We start from the raw sequence: 19,883 nt of genomic DNA, 5'->3' as shown, positions 1-19,883 counted from the left end.
CCAATCCAGCTCTCTGCTATGGCCTGGGAAAATAGTAGAAGATGACCCAAGTCCTTGGGCCCCTGCACCCACGTGGGAGACCCAAAAGAGGCTCCTGGATCCTGGCTTCGAATCAGCACAGCTCCAGCCGTTGTGGCCATCTGGGGAGTGAACCAGCACATGGAAGAACTCTCTCTCTCTCTCTCTCTCTCTCTCTCTCTCTCTGCCTCTCCTCTCTCTGTGTGTAATTCAGACCTTCAAATTAATAAATAAATCTTTAAAAAATATATACTACAAAGCCACAGCATTTAAAACAGTGTGGTATTGGCATAAAAACAGACACACAGAGCAATAGAACCACAAAGAGAACCTAAAATTAAATTCACACATCCATAGTCAATTGATTTTTTACAAAAGTGCTAAGAACATACACTGGAGAAAGCACAGTCTTTTTAATAAATAGTGTTGGGAAAACTGGATATCCACATGCAGAAGAATGAACTCAGAACTCTATCTTTCTCTAAGCAAAAATCAACTCAAAATGGATTAAAATTCTAAATGTAAGCCCTGAGGCTATGAAACTAAATGAAGAAAACATAAGGGAAAAGGAAGTGCTTCTATACATTGGGATGGGCAAGGGTAATTTTTAATCATAGCCCAAAAGCACAGAAAACAAAAGCAAAAATAATAAATGGGATTTTATCAAATGAAAAGGCTTCTGTACAGCAAAGGAAAAAAATCAACAAAGTGAAGGGACAACCTACAAATTGGAAGGAAATAGTTTCAAGCTATGCAGCTGACAAGGGGTTAATAGCCAGAAAAAATACGGAACTGAAACAACTCACTAGAAAAATAAAAATAATCCAATTTAAAAATGGGCAAAACATCCAAAGAGATTTTTTTTCAAAGGGAGACATACAAATACCCAACAGGTACATGAAAAAATGCCCAATGTCACTATCATCAGGGAAATATCAATTAAAACCACAACAAGATCTAACTCACTCCAGTTAGACTGCCTATTATGAAAAGCACTGGCAAGGGTGTGGAGGAAAGGACACTTGGACACTGTTGGTGGAACATAATGTAGTATGGCATGTGGGAGGCAGTGTGGAGGTTTCTCAAAAACAACAACAACAACAACAAAAAACAGAACTACCATATGATTCAGTAATCCCACCACTGGCTATAAAATAACCAAAGGAAATGAAATCAGCGTGTTGGAGACATCTGCACTCCCATGTTTGCTGTAGCACTATTTACAATAGTCAAGAAGTGGAAATAAGTGCCCATCAACTGAAGAGTGAAGACAATGTGATACCTGTACACAGTGGAATACTATTGAGTCATAAAAACATCAGTCTTGTCATTTGCAACATGAATGAAAACTGGAGGTCAATATGTTAAATGAAATAAGCCAAGTACAGAAAGATATATACTATATGATCTCACTTAAATGTGGAATCTAAAAAAATTGGTGCTATGGAAGTTGGCATAGAATTGCAGTTCCCTGGGGCCAGCACCGTGGCGCACTTGGTTAATCCTCCAACTGCAGCGCCAGCATCTCATATGGGTGCTGGGTTCTGGTCCCGGTTGCTCCTCTTCTAGTCCAGCTCTCTGTTGTGGCCTAGGAGGATGCACCTGGCTCCTGGCTTTGGATCAGCGCAGCGTCTTATTTGAACATTATACAGTATATGCGTATATCAAACATTGTATGGTACCCTACAACCATGGACAACTTTTCATGTTAGTTTTTTTCAAAAAATTAGAGGCAGGCATTTGGCACAGCAGTTAAATCACCACTTGGGATGCCTGCATCTCACATCAGAGTGCTTGGTTAGAATCCTAGGTCCCCCACTTCCAATCCAACTTCCTTCTAATACCCACCCCCCACCCTGGTGGCAGCAGGTGATAGCTCAAGTACTTGGGTCCCTACCACCCATGTGGGAGACTCAGACTGCACTGCCACCTCCTGTCTTGAGCTCAGCTCAGCTCCAGCTTTTGCAGGTACGTGGGGAATAAACCAGGATGGAAGACCTCCCTGTCTCTTTGCCTTTCAAATAAGCTGAAAATAAATTAAAAATTTTAATCAACTGAAGCCTTACATACAGTTTTTCATTTCAGGGAGATAAATGTATCATATAATAGGAGAGTTAATTCCCCCTAATTCTATATAATAGCCATGCTCACAAAGAGTTGATGAATGCCACTCTTCTCAGAGGGAAGTTTAGGGGTCACTAGAGTTAATTTTGGCAAAGGATCTAGAAGGATTACCTCTCGGTTTCTTTCAGTGTTAGTCTGTATGATTTAAAAACTCTCTTTCATCGTCTTTTAGAAGAGTTCAAATAGTGTTCAGAACTCGCCACTTGGTGAAGGCACATTTAAAAACATAAACACCCAACTGTAGAGGGATCCTTGGTATTCTTTAAACATAAAGTTACTAAGGTTTTCTTTGTTTCTTTGCTTGCTTGAGAGAGAAAGAGAAGGAAGAGGAAATGTAGACGTGTTTGCACAACAGTTTTCATTTCTGCCTTGGTCTCATTAAAACTGGCATTCCTGGGCCGGCATGGTGGTGCAGTGAGTTAATGCCCTGGCCTGAAGTGCCAGCATCCCATATGAGCACTGGTTCGAGTCCCGGCTGCTCCACTTCTGATCCAGCTCTCTGCTATGGCCTGGGAAAGCAGTGGAGGATGGCCCAAGTCCTTGGGCCCCTGCACCCACGTGGGAGACCTGGAAGAGGCTCCTGGCTCCTGGCTTCGGATCAGCACAGCTCCAGCCGTTGTGGCCATCTGGGGAGTGAACCATTGGATGGAAGACCTCTCTCTCTCTCTGCCTCTCCTCTCTGTGTAACTCTGACTTTCAAATAAATAAATAAATCTTTAAAAAAAAAAAAAAAAACCTGGCACTCTTAAGTCATTAAGAAACTGCTTCCAGATTAGCTTCTCCAAGGGCATGGGTCTCCTGGGACCCAGTATCGCTCTCTCAGTCCAGCTTCCCTCTCTCCTGGTCTTAAAGCCTGCCTCTGCCCTAAATACTCCTCCTGGGTCATTTCCATAGACCATGGTTTCTTGCTGCTGCAACATGTCCATTGGTGAGGGTCAACGGGGCTTTGAAACCAACCTGGAGAATGACAGCAACCACAGCTTATGTACCCAGCCTGCACCCATCTCTCTGTGCCACTTACTTCATACACCCTTCACATCAGCTATTAAGTGGACGTGACTAGTTCAGGATTTTAGAGAATGAAACTAATAGTCAGAGTTCTCATGACTTGCCAAAGCTCCCACAGCCAGAATTTAAATACAAATTTGACTCCAAAATGTGCATTTTCCTCTTTACACAATCTAACTCATAGTGACTTACTCAATTTCGTTTCTCTCTCCCTTTCTCTCTCTCTCTTTCGGTAGGGGGGTGGAGTAAGGGGTGGGAATTTTGGGCAAAGGAAAGGAGATTTCTCAAAGTGAAAACTATTTTTGTATTATATGATAAAGAATGTATCTTACTCTTTCCAGAAGGTAGTTAACTAAATAAATTCCAGGAATTAAAAAGAAACACACAGGGGGCCGGTGATGTAGCTTAGCAGGTAAAGCTGCTGCCTCCGGTGCCAGCATCCCATATGGGCCCTGGTTCGAGTCCCAGCTGCTCCACTTCTTTTTTTTATTTTTTTTTAATTAATTTATTTTTTATTTTTATTTTTTTGACAGGCAGAGTGGACAGTGAGAGAGAGAGAGAGAGAAAGGTCTTCCTTTGCTGTTGGTTCACCCTCTTCCAATGGCCGCCGCGGCCAGCGCGCTGCGGCCGGCGCACCGCGCTGATCTGATGGCAGGAGCCAGGAGCCAGGTGCTTTTCCTGGTCTCCCATGGGGTGCAGGGCCCAAGCACCTGGGCCATCCTCCACTGCACTCCCTGGCCACAGCAGAGAGCTGGCCTGGAAGAGGGACAACCGGGAAAGAATCCGGTGCCCCAACCGGGACTAGAACCCGGTGTGCCGGCGCCGCTAGGCGGAGGATTAGCCTAGTGAGCCGCGGCGCCGGCCCCCAGCTGCTCCACTTCTGATCCAGCTCTCTGCTATGGCCTGGGAAGGCAGTAGAAAATGGCTCATGTCCTTGGACCCCTGCACCCCCATGGGAGACCTGGAGAAAGCTCCTGACTTCAAATTGGCAAAGCTCCAGCCATTGCTGTCAATTGGGGAGTGAGCCAGCGGGTGGAAGACCTCTCTCTTTCTCTTGCATCTCTTCTCTCTGTGTAGCTCTGACTTTCTTTTTTTTTTTTTTAAGATTTATTTTATTTATTTGAAAGACAAGAGTTACAGAGAGAGGTAGAGACAGAGAGAGAGGTCTTCCATCTGCTGGTTCACTCCCTAGATGGCCGCAACAGCTAGAACTGCGCCGATCAGAGCCAGGAGCTTCTTCTGGGTCTCCCACGTGGGTGCAGGGGCCCAAGGACTTGAGCCATCCTCCAACTGCTAGTCCCAGGCCACAGCAGAGAGCTGGATCAGAAGAGGAGCAGCCGGACTAGAACAGGCGCCCATATGGGATGCCTGCACTTCAGGCCAGGGCGTTAACTTGCTGCGCTACAGTGCCAGCCCAAGCTCTGACTTTCAAATGAATAAATAAATCTTGAAAAAAAGAAACACATAGATCAATTGTGTAGCTTATATATGCTTCTATGAAATGCAGTGATTGAAAAAGATCCCTGTGATCTGACTTCGACACTCATTCCAGAAACTGATCCACTTCTCTACCCCTTCTAGATGGTAATGGATTATACACAGAAACAATACTAGAACAAAATATATGGCTTTTATTAAACATAGGTGACATAGGTTACAATATCAAAGAAGAGCATGCGTGAACAGATTATTCATTCATTTGACAAAAACACAAAATGAGACTGAAAACGTTAAAAGATGAAATATGCACAATGTACAAAATTCTCTTTAAGTTAAAGTGAGAAAGAAAAACCAAATCACAGTTTGAATAAATAGAGTGATGTCAGCTCGCCCAATAAAGGCATAAGGCACAAATTAAACCAAAGGATTAGCGCATGAGAGGGAAGCTTGTCTGGCCCACACAGGTTTCTAACTAAAGCTCCCACAACAGCGCTGCACAGATCCTCAGGACCAAGAGCAGAGAGCCCCGTGCAGCAGGGTATGCGTCCCCCCCAAGTTCAAGTTTTTCTGGCTGCCCCTGTTCCTCATGGTCAGGTTTCCCTGTGCCAGAGAAACACTGTCCCTAATACTTTTATGGGTAAACAAAGCCTTCTTGCTGTAACAAGTGATCCTGGTGTGAATAACACAAACTTTCAAAATAATGCCCTTCCCCCCCTCTCCCAACCAAAGTCACAGAAGAGAAATTACAAGGGAATTTTGCTAAGATTTCAGTGTCCACAGAAACAACCCGTGATGCAGGCCAGCAGGGGCAGCAGGTACTTGGTTGGGTGTTTGACAGATGACCTCGTATACTCACCCATCTTTCACCCACCCTCTCTACCTCCACTTCCCCTCCTGTCTTAGAAGTGGACCAGAGCTTCAGCCATTTCCAATTTGGCTGACACTGGGTTAATAAAGAAACAACAGGCACCCTTTCCTGGTTTCAAGTCCCAGGGTGCCAGGGCCTCTGTCCAGCAGTTCACAGTGCATGTATCTAAGTGCCTAAGTCAGAGTTTTCTTCACGGTTAACTCCAGGACTCTGGTGTATGGGGTGTAGTTCCTGGAAGGCATCACGATTTCGCGAGTCCTGCCTGTTTGGCTGAGGAAAGAGAAAACGCAGATTAGGAAGATGAAACAAGACTTTCCAAACTTCTCACTGGGAAAGGCAACTCTAGGAAATCATACTCTCGGCACTGAAAAAGACCACAATAGTACAGCTTCATATTTCAATTAAACATTTCAAAAGCAAGCTGCTTCATCTGTTGATATCCTACTCTCCAAGGTGATGGCATTAAGAGGTGGGGCCTCTGGGAGGGGTCGTGAGAGTGAAGTCCTTGGGAATGAGATCAGTGTCCTCATGAAAGAGACCCCAGAGAGGTCCACGGTCCATTCTGCCACGAGAGGTCACACTTAAAGGCACTGTCTCTGAACCAGAACTAACACTTGATCTTACACATCTCAAGAGCTGTGGAAAACGAATTTCTAGTGTTCTGCAACAGGAGCATAATTTTCAGCAACTTTTAAAGGCTATAATAGGCACCCATGATTCATAATGTGGTAGCAAAGATGTATACATGGATCATTTTTTTATAAGATTTATTTATTTATTTGGAAGGCAGAGTTACAGAGAGGCAGAGGCAGATGCAGAGACAGAGGGAGGTCTTCCTTCCGCTGGTTCACTCCCCAAATGGATGGAGCTAGGCAGATCCGAAGCCAGGAGCCCAGAGCTTCTTCTAGGTCTCCCACGTGGGTACAGGGGCCCAAGATTTGGGCCATCTTGTACTGCTTTCCCAGGCACATGAGCAGGGATGTGGGTTGGAAGTGGAGCAGCCAGGTCTCGAACCGGCGCCCATATGGGATACCAGGGCTGCAGGTGGCGGCTTTACCCGCTGGCCCCACATGGCTCATTTTAATAGCATGTGTTAGGTACTATACTAGAGACATAAAGAGCTATGCTGAACATCCCCCATGTGCCCATTCAGCCCTCCTCTCCCCCTTCTCCACCCTCTCTCTGTTCTGGGGAGCTGCCGTAAAGATCAGCATCAAAAAGCTCCCTTGTCTTTTAGCTTCCAGTTCCATTTCTGACCAACTGGGAAAATGCAGTAGGTGACCAGAGAATGGAGAGGTCAGGACATTTGTTTGCTCCCAGGCAGGCGGCAGCTTGGTCACTGACTCCACTCCTCTCCCCGAGGCCACAGCGGTGGCTCCCCGCTTGCCATCTCCTACCAGCTCCCCCTCCTTCTCAGGGCTACAGGGGCGCTGTGGTTTGGATATGGTTTGTTCCCCATAGGTGCTGGAAGCTTAGCTCCCAATGTGGCAGGGATGCAGTCATGAAACCTCTAAGAGACGGAGCCCACTGAAGAAGATGAAGTCACGGGGGTTCTACCCTGATCAATGGACTGGCGCTGTCTCTAGGGATGGGTCAGGTCTGGTAGCATTGGATCAGTTTCTCAGAAACCAGGCTGTTACAAAAAGAGCAAGGCAGCACCCCCACCCCTGCCCAGTATCTTGCTTCCTATCTCCCCGTGGGACTCCCCTCTCTTCCACAGGTGCTCCCACCACTGTGCGGTCATTTACCAGAGCAGAGCAGATGCCAGCCCCTTGCTCCTCACAAGGAGGAGCACACTATGAGGAGCACACTATACCTCTTTTCTTTGTAAAATGCCTAATCTTCACAACACAAAACAGCTGCTGTGAGCCTTAGACCCTGCCATTGTCCTTTGTTTTACTTCCCTTACAGCTGCCCAAACATTTGTAAAATAGCCATTTAACTCTCTTCCATCTCCCTTTTGGGCCAGAACCCAGAGCAACACAAAGATGAACCTATTTGGGGCCAACTGAGAGCAGAGCAATTTAGCACGGCCAGGACACTGGTACGCAGAAATTCACACCTAGGGGCCGCTGCCATGGCTCACTTGGCTAATCCTCCACCTGCGGCACCAGCATCCCATATGGGCACAGGGTTCTAGTCCCGGTTGCTCCTCTTCCAGTCCAGCTCTCTGCTGTGGCCTGGGAGGGCAGTGGAGGATGGCCCAAGTGCTTGGGCACCTGCACTCACATGGGAGACCAGGAGGAAGCACCTTGCTCCTGGCTTCGGATCGGCGCAGCGCTGGCTGTAGCAGCCATTTGGGGGGTGAACCAACAGAAGGAAGACCTTTCTCTCTGTCTCTCTCACTGTCTAACTCTGCCTGTCAAAAAAAAAAGAAAGAAAGAAAGAAAGAAAGAAAGAAAGAAAGAAAGAAAGAAAGAAAGAAAGAAATTTCACACCTAGAGAGTGAAGCCGGAGAGATGCCTAGCACTCACCATCTGATACTTGCGGGTTGCTTCACGTACACAGCAGTTAGAATCCTTACCCCAACAAATGTAGTGACAATAAATGCATATATCAGATAAAAGAATCACCCCCTTTCCCCTTAACTTCTCATGTTCAGTCAATCACAAAATGGTTCAGGATGTACTAGAAGTGAATTTGGGGGTGGGAGTGGGGGTTTGGGGGTGGAAGATTTTAAGCTTTATGGATTTTAAGCTTTATGTCTCCTCCAGTCTATTAAATACATCTTCCCCATACTTTTTATCCCCCATCCCACATAAACCTTGGAAACGACTCTTACACATGCTTCCACCACAACGCTGGCCCCATCTCATTGCACCTACCATTCTACACACTGTCTTTACTGTTGGGCATCATTTCTCTGAGGGTTAAAATCACATCTCCATCACCTTCATGGCCTGGTCCCAGGAGGTCACTGTCACTCCACATATGGTGACAATGGACACCAGAGGCTGAGGGATTTTTGAGTAGTTAGTGGCTCCAGTGTCACCTGCCACAGAGAAGAATCCATGGGACCTGACCATCTGGGAGTCCCCAGGGAGCTGACCAGGCAGGTTAGCAGAGTGGCAGGGGCAGAAGCCAGATGGCAATTTGTGCCAATGCCTGTGAAAATTCCACAGAACAGAAGTGGTCTCTGGTGAGAATATCCTGAAAGCCCATAAAATGCAGAAGCATTTATAAAGGTAAGCCTCCTGGGTTTCCAAAACAGGCTCTCGTGTCTCAACCTTTCAAAAAAGAAGCAGGGCATTTTATTAAGTTGATGGCTACTTGGAAACAACAGGATTTCAAGAACACAAAATCATTTCAACCACAGAACTGAAATGCAACCATTTTCCTTAACACTTTCAGGCGATTGTTAACCTTTTATTAATCCATAAAGGGGCAGTTCCCCTGGGGGAAACAATAGAAGAATCAGTAAATAAAGCTTAGACAAAAAGCTACTTTGTGCTCTGGTCTCTACAACAGAAATATGAAAATGCAAGCATTTTAAAGCACTTACTATGTGCCAGGTACTTATGACCATGGGGAATATTTTTCATCAAATCACACCTATTAAGACATAATTTATGAGTTTGCTGGAAGGGGAGTTTCACTACGGGGCAGGAGAATGAAAAGTTGCTTTTTTTTTTCTTTTTGGTTTTCCATTTTTCTCTGTAAATAAAGGCTAGATGACCTGAAACTGTTCTCAGTGGCTTTCATACACTTCTATTGCAGTTTGCACACTGAACTCTGAACTCCTGAATCTTTAAAAAATATGTGCTTAAAAGTCCCTGAACTCACAGTGATTCCCTCCTCACCTTTTTCCCCCCTCCCCTTTCTCCACGATGAGCTGCTTGCTCAATGGAAACTTATATCACAAAGCTTGGGTGAGGAGTGGAAGGAGCTGAGGAGGAGAAACCGGAGGCAGGAGACAGTACCGAGCAAGTTTGACGTAAGGTATGACCAGCCTCAGGTAGCTGCTGCCTGTAGGATGTGAAGCTGCAACGCAAACCATGAAGGAAAGGGACAGGACAGGACGAGTGAACAAATCTAGGAGCAGAAGTGATCGCCATACACCGAGCAGGGAAACCAGGAAAAGCAGGAGCAGCATCAGCAGAAACCTGACAATGCATCTCTTCCCACCACAGCGCAAAAGAACTAGGGATCAGCAGCCAGGAAAACGCTGGAGACAACACAAATGCATAGATATCAGACAACTTACTCACAGGTATCCAATGGATCAAGGAAGAAATTAGAAAGAAGTTTCAAAGTATCTCAAAACAAAGGAAGATGGAAACACACCTACCAAAACCCATGAGATGCAGCAGAGACAGTGCTAAGAGGCACACTTGCAGCAATCAACAAAGCAGAAAGAGCTCCAATAAACCACATAGTGCTGCACCTCAAGGAACTGAAAACACAAGAACAAACCAAACCCCAAATCAGCAAAGGGAAAGAAATGATAAAAATCAGGGTAGAAAGAAATGGAGACTAAAAAGTGAAAAAGAAAAAATGAAATGATGGGCTGGTTCTTTGCAAAAATAAACAAAATTAACAAACCCCTATCTAGACTAAGAAACAAAAGAGAAAACTCAAATACATGAAAACAGAAAAAAAAAAAAAACAGAAATATAAAAATGCAGGCACTCAGGCTGGGCCTGGTAGGGCACTTAGCCTTCTCAGCAAGCTTCTTGGGGAATTACCACCAAAATCTTCCTTTTCAAGGTGAAAAACTGAGACTCCAGGAAGTAGGAGTTGTCCCAAAAAGCTAGCAGGAGGCAGGTCTAGGACTCACACTCAGGTCTTCTGACTTCCAAGCCATTATTCTTAACTTCTCCTGAGAGGAAGTGATTTATAGAAAAAGAAAACGCACTCAGCTGTGGATATGGTGAGTGTGAAGATCAGGAAGACACCAAATACCATTGCCCAGAAGGCAGCCGGGAGTGAAGACATCACCCTGGGATTCAGCCACAGGGAGGGGAGGCAAAGCCAAGAGACTGGCTGCAAGTTTGCAGGGACTGCTGTAACCAAGACAGAACCACAAGGAGCTCTCATGGTGAAAATCTTCTAGGAGGAAGAGGCCCCATCAAAGGAGAGAGAGGGGACAGGCCACAGAGGTCGGGAGAGAACCAGGATCTAATTAGGGAGGATTGTCGAATGCTGTAGGGAGACAGCTTCCATTCAACAAATACTGATTGCCAACTTTACACCAGGCACTGTTCTAAGTAGGTCCTAGCATGACTGCAATTTGTCTACTAGATGAAAAACCCTACCCTTACAAAGCTTACATTCCATCAAGGGCCAGGCCGAGGGACAGGGAGAGAGGGAGGGACACAAACATGTAAACCATGAGCAAGCAGTACTGCTTCTAAAGCTTTCATCAAATAAATAAACCGTATGGCAATACAGATAAGCTGCTGAAGTCCCGTCTCGCTGTGCACTGTTCCTTCATTCATCCAACAGATGTTTATTGAGCATCAACTAAATACTAGACTAGGAAATCCCCCGGCGTTCATGGTGCTGGAAGGGTCAGGGGGAAAATGGGTGAGGGTGGTTTAGAACAGGGGGTTGGTGGTGCTATAGGTAAAGAAAAGGCTGTGTCATTTTCCTTCAAGCGCACAAGAGAACGGAATGGTGTAGTCAAATGCTGTTCGCAGTAGCACAGCACACAGCACTTCAGGTGTAAGGAGAAACGGGTAGGAGGGGCCATGCTGCTCTGCCAGGAGTTGTGTGCCTGGTGCCTGGAACACACCAGGACCACTCTCGTGTCTCAGCAGAGGGAGACCTTATCAACCACTGGGACTTGCAGAGTTTTATGCAGTGTTGAAAAGAGTTCAAGCCCTTAATTTCCAACCCTTAAGTGGAGAGCCCAGTGCATACTGAAACACTATATATTTGATGAGACTCTATTTCATTAAATCACTAATTATCACCAGTAAAAATTAAATCAGTGAAGCTATCTTAGGCACACCCAAATCCATTTATATTTCATAAAGTGTTTTACATCTAAAATCAGGTTTAGTCTAGTTAGTAATTTTAAAAAGCCCTTTTATTAAGTATTTAACTTCAGTCTAGTTACCACGCTAAATGCTTTTTACACATGTTTTCATTTAATCTTCACAGCAACCCAATGAGATGTAACATCCTCATCTTCATTCCTGTTTCAAGGATGAAAGAGTAGAGGTTTCAAGGCGATTAAGTAACTTGCCAGGGCTGCGCTCAGCAGCTGCGGGGCTGGGAAGCCAGGCAGCTGAGAATCCCCGGGTGGACCACACTGCTGAGGATGTTTGCTTGTTTGTTTGTTTGTTTTGTGGGAGAAGAACAGAAAGGAAGCACAAAACATTCTTACATAATTGAGGCTTAACGCAATACTTTTAGTGATCAAAAATATTCTGGAGGAGGCTGGTTGAAAATATTCTGGAAAACACCACGGAATCGTCTTTACTGAGATGCAAGTCAGAAGTTGAAGTAAGAACCAAGAATTTTGTTGGGCTGTACACAACACATTTTTGCAACTTTCTAATGAGCATTGTCAAACTACAAATGTGCTGCACCAAGACTTAGAAGGCCCGGTTCTGATCCAGGTTCACTAGCATCACTTTATCTCTCTACATGTCCATTTTGGTGTTTCTAAAATGTGAGCAGACCAGGGGGCCCAATGTGTTTCTGACCATAGGCCTGTTTATTCAAACAAAATCTTACCTGGAACCCAACATACAAAACAGACTCAACGCAGATTTTCTCGGTTTGTTCCTGCTGTGGGTTCTCACTAATCCTCTTCACCCCAACCGTAGGTGTCCCCAACCTCTCCAGGATCCCCAGCCCACAGCAAGGAGCACCCAAGAAGCCGAACTATTGCCTGGAGTTCTCTCTAAGGAACCTGCGCACCTCACCACCAGAACTGTGTGGCACCTTTCACACAGTAGGCGCTTAATAAACAGCTGAGGAAACGCATGAAACATTCTTCTACCTCCTCAGAAGTGTGGATACGGAGCTTTCATTTCCTCTGCTGATCGACCAGGCAGTTAGAGGGTGAAGATGGATCCTAGGGGACACCCAGTGCTCCATTTACGGAAAAGCTGCCTTTTAGACACTCAAGTGGCTTCCAAGTTCACCGTGGCCATAAGTTAAGGGTCTGTCAGCACTTCCATTATGAAAACCGCTTTGTGGTTTCATAACTCAGCCATAAAAGTTTGCTTCAGGCTATACTTGGGCATACAAATTGAAAAGCCTGTTTTAAGCCAAAATGTGGGAATTAGAAAACAAACAATTTATTGGTTTCAGACATAGTTTCGTACCCAACTTAGTCAAACAAGATTTATTATGTGGGCAATTAGAGTGGACTAAGTCACTTGGTTCTTGAAAAATAAAAATGGAGGGAAATGGCCACGTTATTTACATTTCAAAAGAGGTCCCAAGCATGATCAATCATTCTTTTCTGTTATACTTTCGGCATATCCTCTGCACCACAGGTTGATGAGACCTGGAGTCTGTTTATATTTCCTTGCCCTTTTTATTTTATTTTTTTTTAACATTTTCCACTAAGTATATAAAAATGATAAAACTGCTTTGCTTTTATCAGAAAACAAGCCATGTAAGTGAGAACACTGTCAAAGAAAAAGTTTAATGTTGCTTTCAGCAAATTCCTTGAGAATGGCCAATGGCTGACTTGAATGAACCAAAAGGAAAACATCAGTAACAAACGATAAAAATAAGTAAAGAAATGAGGTCTTCTGTGACGTTGGAGCTGGCAGAGTCCTAAGAAGTCACCTGGCCAAAATGCTCACTGCACGGTTGGGAAACTGAGGCCTCAGCAAGGGGAAACCCACCAGCCCACCTGAAGGCACTCGCGCCAGCTCCCAGCTCAGGGACTGGCTCATCGCTGTGTCCCGCCAGCTGTATCCGCTCGAGGTTCCAGGATTCACCATTTTTCTGGACTACTCACGTCTATCACTGCACACACAAAGATTCCAACGTACACAAGAACCTCCCTCGATAGACAGCACACCGGGTATCTTTGCAACTATGATTATCTAAAGCCTAAATCACAAGTCATCAGCATCCTAGAGGCAAGCTGGTTTTCTGTCTTCTTTAAGCCACACAGTTGTAAACATCTAGAAATGGTAACTGAGTTACCCAAGGGACGTGACTGTGTCACAGGCTCGAGTCTTGCCTGGGAGAGACACAGGCATGGGAGAGGAGAGACATGGGCATGAAGAGGGTGAAGCAATAACTTAGTGATGAATGCGCCAGGCCTCTAGCTCAGGAATGCAACTGAATAAACTAGGCTATAGTTACCACACACACCTGCTAATGACTGAGTCAGACACTTATTTATGAGCTGAATCCACTGCTTGACAATACTCTGTTAAAGTATTGGGGAGATGAATTTTGGTCAAGACTTAGAGCCTCCCCCTTCTGTTACCAAGGTACCTTTGGATGCCCCTCTCATACCGTGATCAGCATCGGTGCAGGAACAAAATCTGGTTCCTCTTGTGTCATAACTATTTGGCACAGGGAAGAGACTCAACAGCTGTTTGCAGAATGAGTGAGTCAATGCAGGCACAAATGCACACACTCACTGATAGGGCAGTGGCTTCTCCAGGTCTCTGCTTTGCTGTCCCCACTGCCCTCCCTACACAATGCCCTGCTCCCACGGGAACCAGTCAGACCCCCTCGGCAGTCACCACTTAGCTTCACAGAAATAGTTTTGGTTGAAAGAATGTAATTCTGTTAATAACAGCCCACTAAAGTATTTCCCTAAGTCAAAGAAGAATTTTAGGCATAAAAACAGGAAATTCCTAAATACCTGGGTAGGAGATCACAGCTCACTCCAACCTCTCTGGTTTCCACTTCAGTCTTGGACTGGATTTCTGTTAAATAGTCCAACCTGCTTTGTAGTTCATTATTCTAGAGAAGAAGAAAAAAGTATATTTAGTAAACCAAATATGTTCCTCTACAAATACACACAATATAATTTGTTCATATTAGCTAATTTCCTCTTGTGACATGGCCATTTATCACAATGTATTACTGTATCTCTGTATCAATGTATTACTGTATCTCACAATGTATTAATTTATCTCTGACATGGGTGTTTTGAAGAAAGGTGTTGACTGAATCTTTATAGCTAGCTTTCTTTTTTTTTCTTTTTTCTTTTTTTTTTTTTTTGACAGGCAGAGTAGATAGTGAGAGAGAGAGAGACAGAGAGAAAGGTCTTCCTTTGCCGTTGGTTCACCCTCCAATGGCCACTGCGGCCAGCGCACTGCGGCAGGCACACCGCGCTGATCTGATGGCAAGAGCCAGGTACTTATCCTGGTCTCCCATGGGGTGCAGGGCCCAAGCACTTGGGCCATCCTCCACTGCACTCCCGGGCCACAGCAGAGAGCTGGCCTGGAAGAGGGGCAACCGGGACAGAATCCGGCGCCCCGGCCGGGACTAGAACCCGGTGTGCTGGTGCCGCAAGGCGGAGGATTAGCCTAGTGAGCCGCAGCGCCGGCTTATAGCTAGCTTTCTATGTATGTACATGCACATACAGCAACTTCACATAAGCGATAAACAAAATATCCTCATCTATACTCTAATCTACTTTTTTCCAAGTCAACAATCTACTGAAGGTATCTTTCCATGTTTATTAGGTTTTCTTTTTCTATGTCAACAAACTATTTTAATTGGTTCACACTATTCCACTGTATGGATATATTTATTTAACTAGTCTCTTATTGATGGGTGTTTAGATATTTACCACTTTTTGCCATTGTAAACTAAGGTGCAGCTCAACTTTTAACACCCCCTCATTAAACTATAAAATGAGCAAGTCTATTAATTTAATTTAGTGGGAAATACCTCTATAACTTAATAATTAGTATTTCATAGGTGTGGAAAATTCAGAATCTCAAACATATAAAGTAGAATTAGCTCTTTGGGATTAAAATTAGCATTCTAAATAGCTCTATTTCAGGCCAGGGCCAAACATTACATAGGTTGATAATTAGATGCTCAGGAATTAGGAATTTGCCCCATGGGGGAAATGAAAGATAAAGGAGTAGGAGAGTTGAGGATATTAAAATGCAAACAGATGAAATGATGGTGCCTGAAATTTAAAACACACAAAAAATTACACACACTTACAAAAAAATTAAAATTTCACAAAATTTTTTTTCAGAAAGAATTCACAGTGGTTATCTCTGTGTATTGATACTTTTGGATGGTTTTAAAGAAGTTCTCTGTATTATAATGCTAGACAAATTTCCATGAGACAGTGACCCATACCTATCTTCCTGGCTGTATTCTCTGAAGCATGGCATGTAGGAGACACATAATATTTACTGAATTAAAATATGCATAAATGCTTCTGCTTTGTTATTTGCATAATTACAAAAACATGAAAGTCATTTTCTTTTCAAGTTGGAGCTGAAGCGGAGGCACTATGCTAAGAGAGTAGACAATCCAGGAAGCAGGAATTCATTTGTTTTTAAAAAATGAAGGGGGCTTGCAGCTCAGTAGCTCCTGCCCTGAATGGATAATATCAAGGGCAAAGCAGCAGCTCTGGTGCAAACCCGCATTCTGCATGAGGTAAAGGTCTATGGATCCCTTGTGATAAATAGGAAATGGTGTAGAGGAAGGGAGTGCATCCCAGATTCCCTAGTACCTGACAAGTTATGACAGATCTATGGGCTCCAAATCTATCACCTGATCCTCACTACGGAAGAAGGGTGCTGGCTTACTGCCAGGAAGATATCAACATTCACACACACACACACACACACACACACCCTTCCCTAGCAATATCTGTACTGTCCCAATCACTAGGAACAAGCAAGACAGAAGCGTGTTACTCTTTCTGGAAGTCCCAATAATTCTAACATCATATCCCTTCTCAGTGTAAAAACTTTAATCACAAGGATTTCATAGAATGCTGAGTCAAGTACCTGTAGTTAAGGGGCATAAAGACAAGGTTAAGGAGCAGAAGTTTAGCACAGTGGTTAATTTGCTGCTTCAGATACCCAAATCCCATATTGAAGTGCCTGGACTCCTGGCTCGGCTTCTGATCCAGTTTCCTGCACACCTTGGGAGGCAGCATGTGATGGCTCAAGAAACTGGATCCCTACTAACCATATGGGAGGTGTGGACTGAGCTCTAGGCTCCAGTTGGCCCAGCCCTGGCTACTGTGGGTATTTGAGTGAATGATTAGATGGAAGATCTTTCTGTCTCTCTGTCTCTGTCTCTCTCTCAAATAGATAGATAGATAGATAGATAGATAGATAGATGAGAGAGAGATATGTACATAGATAGACACGGTTAGCAAAGATACCCTAGTTAGTATGCAATAAATAGTAGAAAAGTAGACTAACATCCTCTGTTCTGTTTCATGCAAATTTTATATCCATACATCAGATATTTATAGAAGCATGAAATCAAAACTTTACACTCATGAAACTGTAATACAGTCAGCAAAAAATTATTGCAAATCTACTATATGTCAGGCAATATGTGAAAATAGGTGAGGGGAGGTGGACATATGGCATGATTTGCAGCTCTCATGGGTAGAAAACGGAACATAACAGAACAGAACAATGTGTTAAGTGCAATTACAGAGGAAACTCAGAGAATATCAGGAGAAAACTCAGAGGGGACATCTAACTCAAAATGGGTACAGAAAAGGCAGTTCCTGGAGTTAGGGAAGGGAAAGAGAATATGAAAAGTATTACAGAATTGTGGAAACATAATGGATTGCACAAAAGCACTTTATCACATTATACAAGTAGGCAGGAGTTAGTTAGGAAGGGATATGGATGCCATTACAAGGAAATAAAATCAAATCCTATTAAGAACAAGGCTAGCACCAGAATTTATTATAATCATTTGGTTCCTGAGTGAAAAGTGGATCAGAAGAAAATAAGACTGAATGCAGGAAGATCAGGCTGGAAGGCCTCTGCAACCACCCAGTTAAAACAGTGAGAGCTGTAGTTCTAGCACGGAGGAGGATGCACTCGACAAGCGGGGCCTTTTTATTCCATGTGTATAAAAGCTATACATTTCGAATAAAAATTATAAAACAACCAATAATGTCACTAGACGACTGAACAAACGCAGGCAAGGTTTGGAGGGAAGGTGGAACTTTGAGCAAGTGACAAGTGCTTCTCTGTATTCCTGAGGTTCTGCGTTTTGTTACTTTTTTTTGGTTTGCAGTTTTGCCCTGAGAGTACCACAGTCATGTTGACAGCAGCACAGGTATAATAAAAGTTTAACAGAAAGTCAATCTTCTGGTAGAAGAAACCACAGAAGGAGCCCAGGGCTACAAGATTAAGATTAAAACTAACAAAACAAAGGATTCAGAGCAGAGGGAAACCCCAAATTCTGTGTATAGACTCAGCTCAAGTCTCTGGTAGACTCCTGAACCATGCATGTGTGGAAGAAACTAAAAGAAATTTGTAAGTATGGCTTAAAAAATTGACTGCGATCTGAGCCATCACCTAGTATAGGCATGACCTCCTTATTCACAGAGCAATGACATAGAATCCAGAGTTTCTACAACGCAGTACCAGAATGTTTAGCTTACAATCCAAAATTACTCAACACATGAATAATCAGAAAAATTTCATCCAATCCCAAGGGAAAAGAGAATCCCCAACACTAATCCTGACATGACTCAGATGTTGGAATTCTCAGACAAGGGCTTTAAGTTAGCTATCATAACTATGATCAATGAGGTAAGGAAAGTATGCTTACAATGAATTAAGTAGTAAAAAAACAGAAAATATAAAAAAGAACCAAGTGAAAGTTTTAGAACTGAAAAGTATACACTTGAAAATAAAAGTAAAAAATTCTCTAGACGGACTTAGGAATGGAGATGATAAAGAAAGGAGTCAATAAACTGGGAGACAAATAAAAGACTGAAAAGAACCAAATGAAACTTCATGGAACTGTGCAATACTGTTTAAAAGTAGGTCCTGGAATCAAAGAGAGGGAAAAATAATGAAAGCAGAAAAAATACTCTAAGAACCAATGGCTGAAAATTTTAAATGAAAGGTATGTGAAGGACATACATTCACAAATTAAAGAAGCTCAGTAAACCCCAAACAGGATAAATTCCAAGAAAAATACATCACAGTCCAATCACTGGAAACCACAATTAAAAAAAAATCTTAAGAGCAACTTGTTACATACAGTTGTATAATCATTTGATTGACCACATACTTCTCATAAAAAAAATACCCAGAATCTAGAAATGGTGAGAACTACAGAGAAAATGTCAACCAAGAGCTCTGTATCTTTCAATTATAAGAGTGAATAAAGACCTTACTCCTACATAGAAAGTTAGAGATTTTTTTTTACCACCAGGTCTGAATAACAGAAAATGCTAAATAAAATTTCTGCAGGCTATAGAAAGCTGACATTAGAGAGAAAATATTAAAAAATCTCTTATCTCTTAATATCTTTACAATAAACATGATTACAAAGCAAAAGTAATAAGGTTAACATTGGAGAGGAGTAAATGAACCTATAACAGTGCAAGCTTTCTGCATGTTACATGGAAAGGTACAATACTGTCTCTATGTATTTAAATAATATAAAAGAAATCAAGAATGAGGAAATAAAACAAACAAAATTTAAAAACCCACACATACCTACAAGAAGCAAACAAAAGAATGAAATGGTAGAACTAAATCCAACTATGTTAACATGATTAAATGCTCATGAACTATAGATTCCAATTAAAATCTAGAGACCCTCAGAACTTATAAAAAGTAGTCCCAACCAAACGTTGTCTACAAGAGATGTACTTTGAATACAGACACAGGTGAGCTGAAAATAAAGTGGATGGAAGAAGATAAACCACATATACAGTAAACACAAGCAGGTAGCAAAGGCTCTATTAATATCAGATAAAAGAGAATTTAAGACAAAAACTATTAACAAAGATATGAACAACATTTCATTATGAAAAGGTCAATTCATCATCAACATATCAAAATGAGTACACACCTAATAACATAGCTTCCAAATACATATAGTTAAACTGGACAGAATTAAAGAAAAAAACAGACCATCTAACATCATAGTAATGGAGTTTAATATCTTTCTTCCAGAAAATGATAGGATAATCATATAAAACCATGGAAAATATATATGTTATGTAAACAATATTACCAAGCACTTAAACTTAATTTAATGGTATTTAGAGAATATATGTATATATACACACACATACATAATACTTAATCGAGCACTTAATGGTTATTTATAGGATATATACATACACAAAACTTAATCAAGAGAAACCATATGCTGGACCATAAAACAACTCTCAATAAATCTAAAAGAACTAAAACATACAAAGTATGTTCTCTGACTATAAAAAAAAAAGAAATAAAAAACAATAAGATAGCTAGGAAAATCTCAAGTATTCACAAGTTAAACATGCTTCTAAAAATACATA

At 42.8% G+C, this 19,883-nt stretch overlaps 1 protein-coding gene across 2 annotated transcripts in view; it reads right to left on the bottom strand.

Annotated features, from left to right (window-relative positions):
- Nucleotides 1–4,761: 4,761 nt before the first annotated feature.
- MYZAP (myocardial zonula adherens protein) overlaps nt 4,762–19,883 on the bottom strand; it is a 100,740-nt gene continuing 85,618 nt past the window's right edge. For both annotated transcript variants that reach the window (XM_008268955.3, XM_002717707.5), the window contains 2 exons: nt 14,250–14,350; nt 4,762–5,728 (listed from right to left, as the gene is read on the bottom strand). In XM_008268955.3, the coding sequence (XP_008267177.1) occupies nt 5,632–5,728; nt 14,250–14,350 (198 nt within the window). In that variant the 3' untranslated portion in view covers nt 4,762–5,631. The remainder of the gene's footprint in view (nt 5,729–14,249; nt 14,351–19,883) is intronic.

The sequence above is a fragment of the Oryctolagus cuniculus genome, chromosome 12 (assembly GCF_964237555.1).
Source record: "Oryctolagus cuniculus chromosome 12, mOryCun1.1, whole genome shotgun sequence".
Classification (NCBI taxonomy): domain Eukaryota; kingdom Metazoa; phylum Chordata; class Mammalia; order Lagomorpha; family Leporidae; genus Oryctolagus; species Oryctolagus cuniculus.
The sequence above is the reverse complement of the archived record's forward strand: the minus strand, read 5'-3'. Positions and strand labels throughout refer to the sequence as shown.